General features: G+C 47.9%; 1 protein-coding gene across 1 annotated transcript in view; it reads left to right on the plus strand.

Moving 5' to 3' along the window:
* The window catches only part of jv (javelin), a 32778-nt gene extending 24362 nt beyond the window's left edge, over positions 1-8416 (plus strand). The window contains exons 2-6 of the mRNA XM_017903207.1: positions 1631-1849; positions 2937-3243; positions 4577-5395; positions 5520-6508; positions 6735-8416. Coding sequence (XP_017758696.1) covers positions 1631-1849; positions 2937-3243; positions 4577-5395; positions 5520-6508; positions 6735-7782 — 3382 coding nt within the window. The 3' untranslated portion in view covers positions 7783-8416. The remainder of the gene's footprint in view (positions 1-1630; positions 1850-2936; positions 3244-4576; positions 5396-5519; positions 6509-6734) is intronic.
* Positions 8417-8702: the final 286 nt, after the last annotated feature.

The raw sequence follows: 8702 nt of genomic DNA on the forward strand, positions 1-8702 counted from the left end.
GACTGCTTTCAGCTAGATGAACGTTGTCGCGCGTAATTGAATCCGCAGTTTTGGTACTTATAAAATCCCGAGGAAAACCTGTCTCTGTCGGTGCAGGAGACACAGTATGGCAACTTCGAAGGATTATGTAAAGCGAGATATGCACCAGTGGCCTGCACGAATTTTTTATGCGAGTCGTGGCCAAATCCTGAGTCGTGCCTGGAATAAGCGCAGCGATCCTTGCGCGCAAGCGAAAAGGTGCCATTTTGGAACGAGTGACCATGTCCTTCTCGATAAACACACGGTGATCTTCCATTCGATCTTGGTATAGTGCCGAGAGGCTTCAGAGACTCATAAGGATGAAATTGAAAATAAATCCTAAACCTAAAATTTCAGTTTCGGGAATTCGATAGTTCTCGAGATATTAATAAAGAATTTTGGCACTGTACGGTCAATTCTATATCTTACACGATCCACTGCTATTGACAAGTGAACAGGTATTGAAATTCTAGAATATTAATAGATTTCAGATTTATTTCTCCAATTGGTCATCTTCTTTAGACTTTGTCTCACTGTGTTCTTCCAGTATTTCGTTCCATTCGACGTGCTTCGACAAATGTTCGTTCCCTTCCTTCCGGACGCTGTCAATTCGCGAGTGCTGATCCTTCGTACGCTGACTACCATGAAAGGATTATCGAAGTCAATGGAAGATCCGTATCGAGCATCCGTGTTGCCGTCTCGTGCACAACGGGTTGCGGCGACATAGTTCCGTTCATTGTTGAAAGGCAGTATTGACGCGTTGACGTGGTAACAGAGGGAGAGGGACCCTGGTGTGCCGTGGTAATGGCATTTCCTACTTCCGGTAATAATACCTTGAGAGGACAGGCATGTGATATATGCTGGTTTCGTTGCGACACTTGGCGGGTACTCGAGGCGTTGAAGGATCGTTCACGGCGAACCGGAGAACAGCAGAGTAATGGTTGTGAAGAATTATTGCTTATTCTGATAAGGTCTTTCAAACGAACTGGGTGGACCAGAGATATAGTCTAACTTGGTTCCTGTATTTTTCGAGACTTGGGTCTAGAACTGCGTAAGATTCCGAAACTTCCAAAAGTAGGAATGCTGAGTTTAGTTCTTGAGAGGAATACGATGATATGTAAAATATATGAAATATATGACTTAATTTATAATCCGTCCCATCTTATCGACTATACTGTTGGGTATATCAATCGCTAATTTGATTGCAAATTTCCTAGTAACTCATTTTTAGAATAATCCGATAATTCGCGGTAAAGTAAAGAATAAGGGAATAATTTTAAGGTTAATGTCAACGTTCCAAATACTATCCCTACGAAAAAGGATCATTTCCAACGAAATAACACTTGGTACAGAAAAGCGACGCTTGCAAAGAACCACTACCTACCTTAATAAACTCTTCGAACCCTCTAGACCAGATTACAATCCGACAAGAGGTCTCCTCAACCTAATTCATGCGAAACCTAGTCCCTGGACGTTATCACGGTCCTCAGACCTTGCCACCCGTCTGCTTGCATAACCATTCTTAAAACAATCCGAGTGCTATCCGACTTGGATGACTTGGAAAGCCATAGACGAGCGGCAAGTGGGTCTAATTTGATTCGTTGGATTGCAGAGAAGGGGGACGACACGAGGCCAATTCGGCGCAGTCCACACAGGACCGCAGGAAGCTCTTGAAACGAACGAGGAGCCTCGCAGTGATATCCGAGGACGAATCTCGGCACGATCGAGAGGCGCATCACTTCAGGCTCGGGCAATCGACCTTCGATTTGCCCAGGAGGCACCAATTGATCCCGCGTGCCAAGCTGATAGATCGGAACTCTCTGAAGGACAGGTAAGACCTTCCGCGAGTGCCGTTTCAGAGACGACGATGAGCTCATTCAGTCAGACCGTTCATCACGACTATCCTCGCGATCCTATCGCTGGAAATGTGCCAAGGTTTGTCGATTCTTCATCTTCGGATCCTCCATGAGAGCGTTAAACGCTTCGAAAGTTTACTCGCTTTGACGCCATTAATTTGACAGCAAGCCGATTACGATGATTACTTGGCACGTGGTCGACCTGCACATCGCGAACCTCTAATCGCTAAGTGACACAATTTGGCTTGTACGATGTTTGCGAATGGAACAGGAGCACCAGCTGCGTTTCGCACAGCGAGGAAATATCTTCCATTAGAGAACGCTAATTACTATGCAACTCGTTACGTATAACGAGATTCTCCGAGCTTTTTAATTGCTCGCAGCAGTTCCGTTCGCGTGGTCTCTATTGGCTGCTCCAGACACTGTCAATATTCGCGATTCCGTCCGATTTCGAGTCCTTTCCCGTTTCCATCGAACGTACAGTTACGAGCGTCGAATTTAGAAACGATAATGGAAGGAATTGGTCGTTTCGTGAGCGGAAAATTTCATTTTTCAACGTCAGACCAAAGAGAACGTCTGGCTCAACGAGAGCGCTGGCTAAATTAACCAACCGTGACTCCAATTATCAGCAAGTTAGAACGATTTCAAACCACGTGGACCATACGGAAACTCGTTTCACAGATTCGCCAAGTTCTCCATTCGAAATGCTGTCACAGACCGCCAGTGACACTTTCTTGCCATCCTTCCGCGGTGTTCCCTGATGAGGGTTTAATACGATAAAACCAACCTAGTAGCGGGACCCGTAGGTCAATAGGCGTTCCAAATCCCTTAATGCCAGTCGTTTTAGCGGACGGAAACGTTAGCAGCTTCCGTTTATGCGTCGGGGACGATCCGCGGGATAAAAACGCGCAAAAACGAGCGAGCAGGCACGTAAATCTTGGGAACCCTCGAGTTGCTGGCGCTTAAGGAACAATATCGCCAGCTGTTGCTGAACAGGCTTGCGTAATACGATTATTCGACTCGATCCAACGAGTTTCCAATGCGTCCTCGCGTGTATTTCAGGCTCTGTAAGAGTCAACAGCACCTCTCGGACTCCTACGAGCGATTCAACGAGGCGAAATCCTATCATTCCCGGTCTGCTTGCGGTCTACACTCGATCCCGTCGGGACTCCCGTCGTTTCCGGATCCTCTGCCCTATACTCGCGGCAATCGGACCGATCCTGACCGACTGAACATCCTCGACTGGCCCGAATCGCCGAGACGCTATCGCAGTGTGCAGGCTTTGGACACAGTTAGCGGATTAGTGGACATCGTTGAAGACGGCTGGCCCATCGAGGGCAATCGCAGCATCGATTGCATCTACACCCAGGTAAATCTGCGACCCTGTGCTCGATCGAGCCATTCCAATCGCCGATTCGTTGCGGAACGATTCGTGAAAATTGGAATTTTTTTCTACCTTTTTATTTAACGTACACGGTTGTTCGCGGAACTGCTCTAATGTCTGCAGCGGAGACTTTTAACACGTTCGTGTTAACAGAATTGCACTTTGCTCGCGGAGTTTATGTAGACTCGTATTTTCGAAAATATCAGCTTCGTAATTTTTATCGTTATGGTACGTTACTGGGTACCATAATGGCGTAGTGACTCGATCCTTCGTATATGTTACTTTCAACGAAGTACTATAGCTTGGTAATAATTTAAAACTTTTTTATTTCAACATCTTCGCGAGCTTTTTATTATTTTATCTTCCGATGATTTTATTTGCCATAAGAATTTCCTGAGCAGCGATCGATAATGTAACTACGTGTGTCTCTGGGTGCATGAGGTAGCATACGATGCACATGGTATGTGCGTCGTTACGTAGGGACAGGTTAATGTCGAACGATAAATTCTGCGCTTATCTCCCATGGTGCTTGAGAACGAGGATCACTTTGTTTATCTCGACACTTAAGGTCGAATATCGATGACGTCGCGAGAGAAGAATAATCGGTGCTAGATGTTTAGATCGCAAGTATTTCAAGGACAGATGGAAGCGGAACGCGAAATGTCGAAGGTATCTCCGTTTGAAGCACCTCGTACGACTAATTAGCATTCGCGTAGACGCGGAAAGGCCAATATTATGCGAGCAATAATCTCACGTGATCAACTACGTGGTCTACAGTGGCGTTACGTTATGACGAGGCTGCACGTTATAAAATCAGAACCTGTTTGTCGTTTGCTACCTAGCCACTTTCATTGAACTTCGTTTAAAGTTCACTGGATCATAGGTGATTGCACTGTTCGATTAAAAACCCGTGGAAACGCGATCCGGGCTATTTTTACGTGAATTAATATTCAAGGAAGTGCACCTGTTCGAGTGCATTTCGCGAATTTTAATAACGCAATTGAAATTACTAGAGCTGGGAACGCTAATGGTATTCAGACGTACCATGAAATTTCATCGAACGATACTACTGTATACATGTTTGCGTATACAGTTTCTCGATATTACAGCAATTTGCAATTCGTTTAAACGGTGAAAGCGAATCCATATGTACGAAGTATGAAACCTTGTACATTTTATCTGATCCTATTGCAAACTTGATATTATAAAATTTAATATCCACATTTAATAGATTTCCATTTTATCAGATACAAAATTTCGAAGGCTATTCTACTCGAACTAAACAAAAATAAAAAGTACGATACTCGTTGCGTTCCAGGTGAAGCGAAAACGTAAGGAGCACAGGAGCCTGGACAGCATCCTCTTCGAGGACGATGGCGAGTTAGAGTACTTCGACGTCCTGAACCTGCTACCTCTCTCAAACGTGCGTTTGGAATTCGACGAGGACGACGCGCGAAACAACAACCTCGAGCAGAGGAACGAGGCTAGCTTAAAATCTCTGGAGTACCTGGACTCACGAGCTGTGGAGGAAAGGTCGTCCACGAGAAGCAACGCCACGGACGAGGAAAAATGTAAAGAAAGCAGCAGCAAGGAAGGGAACAGCCCGCAAGAGATTCGAGAAGACGATTATCAGCAGCAGGGATCTGACTGTTCGCACCGATCCAGAGAGGGCTTATCACCCAAGTATACCAGGCAAGAATTGTGTCACGACGTTGAGGAAGATTTCGAGGACGACAGGGACTCGATATCTTGTCTGCAGAACGACTTCGTAGGCCGACGATCCGCGTGTTCCGACACCGACGTGGACAGATATAGGCTCCATGACGAGTTAGAGGTCCCCTGCGAGGACCAGGTCGATCGGAAGGTCGAGGAGGCAGAAGACTACAAGTCGATTTGGATCTCGGATACGGAAGAGCAGGAGGACATGTCGCGGAGGCCACAGGTGCTGAAGGTCGTGGACAACGACGTGACCAAGAGGCGGCATCGTCGTCTCTGCGTGGACGCTGATTCCATTACCAGAGATGCTCAGAGGAACGAGAAATTCCGGGACAACGGGATGGAGTCGAACAACTGTATAGATCAGGCAAAGTCGAACAGAAAAGTCGGAGACGTCGACGGAGCTTTGAAAAGCGCAGATGTGAGTAGCGAAGAGACAACTCGTCTGTATTTGAGAAACGTAATTACACACACAGGTCCATTAGACCGTGAAAGATTAGCACGCGCCATGGACATCGTACAAAGCGCGACTTTTATCTTTTCAGACCGCAAACCGGGAGGACTCGGAGGCAAACACGAGCGTGGAGAACACGAAGAACTTTTTCGAGCAGAAAAACACGCAGAAGGAGAGCAGCAAAGGGAAACAGAGCGAGGGCAGCAGGTTCGAGAGAATCGTGAACCAGACGACGAATATCATCGGCAAGGCGTGCAGCGTGGTGAAGGGGAGCCTAGGCTTCGAGGCTAGGTCCGAGAGCTCTGATCTGGGCTTAGGCTCGGAATCGGGAAGCGACACCAGAAGGAGGTCCGTGGACGATGGCATAGACGAGGATCACCCGTCCACCTGCATGGACAAAGGGTCTGCAGCGAAGGGAAACGAGAGCAAAAAGATGCACGGCAACCTGACCAGGTCGAGGAGCTGCGTGGATTCCATCGAGTGTAATCCGGATGACGAGCAGGAGTTCGATCACGTGCGTTACAAGATCGTCAAGTCGAACATGTTCAGCAAGAACATATACAATAGCGCTCGTGGCGACGTCACGTACGAGGGATTGATGCAGTACCTGCGAGAGTATTCCTTTCAGGAGCTACTGCTGGACAACAACGTGGTGATCATCGAGCCGGTACGCGCCGAAACCATCGAGCGCAAGCCGTCCACCGTGGGAAAGGCGAGATCAGAGCCAAGTTGCAAGGTAGCCACGGCGATACAGAAGAAAACGGACGCGGAGAGTCGGGAGAGAAACTGCGAGAGCGCGGATGGCGACAACCCTAAAAGCCCGAAGCAATCGTCCATCAAGAAGCACTTTTTCTATCACCCCATTAGGGTGAATCGCGAGCTCATCGACGAGGAATTACCGGATCCAGATACCGTGAGGAACGTCAGGCGCATGTTCGAGGACACGTTGAAGATGAAGAATGGCTCTGGCTCGAAGCACTCGCGGGACAAGGACAGGAAGAGCGTGAGCATGAAGGATCTGAGTTCTATCGACGACAGCCATTACGATGAACTATCAGAGAAGGTGGACGAGGGAACCAGGTAGGTCGCGACTTTTCTATTCCCTTCTGCATACAACGCGTTCCTCGAGGAGAGAAAAATTAACCTCGAGCGACAGAGTTACGTTAGAATATTTAATTAGCAAGAAGTAACGCTCTTGTTCCCTACCATTCCAACTCCGCTTCTACCACAGACGGAACGTGTTGGTATAACGTAATTGCACGATACCCTCTTCCCTCGGTTTCATTTAACCAAATTGCCATGTCAGGTCCAGATGCTCCAGCAGGGCGAAGGATCTCACGAAACTATTCGAGAACATGGAGAAGTCCACGTCCTCGAACGCGTCCGTGGTGGGATGCAAGGACGAGTTGGACAGTCCCCGTTGCGAGTCGAAAACAAGGATTCTAGCTCAAAGTTTCGAGGCCAGGAGCGGTCACACGTCTCCCAGCGACTCGACTTCCTCGAAAAACAAGATTAACCGTTACCACCACCACCACCATCATCATCATCACCATCACCATAATAACTGGGACGCGGGTAGCGTAAGCTCTGGGGTGTCTAGCGATTACCCTGACACTGATCCCGGCAGCGGAGTGCAGTGCATCTCCTCGGAGGACGAGGAAGTCGATTGTCACGAGGACGAGGTGAACGAGGCTGGCGGTCCGAGCCACTACGTGTCCCAGGATGTACTGAAGAAGATCCGCGAGTGCGGTACCTCGGTCACTTACTACGGTGGCAAGGTGGTGAATTCTAGCAACGGGCCATTGATATCGCCGGTAGTGGAGAACAGGTTCAAGTGCGTCGATGGGTCGAACGATTACGTGAAGTTCCGATTGGTGAAGAGCAACTCCTGTGACAGCAGACTGGAGCTCACAGGAAGACTGGTGGAAAATCATCTGAGGCATCGCAATCGGGACAAGGCGCTTGACCTGAGCCAGTACACCATAGCGGAAACACCCAGTATCGAGATCACGACTCTAGACAAGTCGGAAAAGGAGGAAGCTAAGCAGGAGGAGAGTAGCAGGCCGACCGAGGAGGAAGCGAAGAGAGAACCACCTGTGGTGATCGGTTTGGAGCCGAAGAAGGACGAGAACAAGGATCAGAAGGCGTTCAAGGCGGACTTCAAGCTGGGCTGCATGGACGACGCGAAATCGAATTACGCGAGTCGATTCATCGGCAGTGCTCTGACCAGGTGGCAGGTGAACGAAAATAATTGGCGGAGTGCCGATGACTTCGGCAAAATGGAGTTCGAGGAGTTCGAGGTACTCGAGGACAGCCTGAACGGGTCGGAAAGCCAGCGTTTGGAAACTTCCTGAGGGAATTGGGCTCTTCTTGTAATATATTCGGTCCGTTTCGGTAGAGCCAGAGGGAACGTTGCCAAAGGAGGGTCGATAGTTACGGTAGTATGCGACGGTAGCGATACTTTTCTAAAAGTTGGTATTTTCGACCGAGTGCATCAGCGTTTAGGCCCACCCCTAGACGGTGCACATCAGTGGCGCTTGCCTCACCATCCGATCGCTCGAGAATACCATCTTTGTCGTCGTTTCGACGGCAGTCAAAGAGAATTGTACAGTCGTCGTTGAAGGTTTCTTAGCAACGAGCAACTTGGATATTCGATTAAGCCTTAAGGGTATCAAAGTGTCGATAGTTCGGAGATCGTGACGGTGTTGCAGCGATGTATCCGTGTTAGCCGAAGGGTCGCAGAGAGATGCGAGTGTACATAAGGAAGTCAAGCGAGCTCTGAATTTCGTTAAATTGTTATTTACGTCGTTTTCATGCTACGAAATAAATATCCGGTAAAAATACCTCCTAGCACCTAATCCTTTTAACGCGTTGGTAGTTTCTCCCGCGGAGCTAAATATTGAACAATACGTGCTTCGTGGGACAGTTAAGTAACGAGTTTAACGTAGACCACGCTTTAATAACGCAAATTACTTTTTATTCTCGAAATGAGAGCGCAGAGGTCGGGAGAGAAGTAAGGTACTTATCGCAGAATTTTTTAAAGTCGCCTTGAGAATTCGGCGAATTTTTGTACGAGTTCTGGGAGACATCAAGATGGGATTGGCAACTGGCATAAACCTAAATATAACAATCTATTTATACAGAATTACGGTGTCGAGCTCCGAGGGAACTTTGGATTACGGTTCTCTATAATACGTTAAACCAACAAAGCTGGTTTCGCGAACTCGTTCCGCCATGGCTCTGTACAGGAAATACAGAGACACCAGGATAATTT

This window comes from Eufriesea mexicana, unplaced genomic scaffold (assembly GCF_001483705.2).
Source record: "Eufriesea mexicana isolate 0111107269 unplaced genomic scaffold, ASM148370v2 scaffold47447484, whole genome shotgun sequence".
Taxonomy (NCBI): Eukaryota; Metazoa; Arthropoda; class Insecta; order Hymenoptera; family Apidae; genus Eufriesea; species Eufriesea mexicana.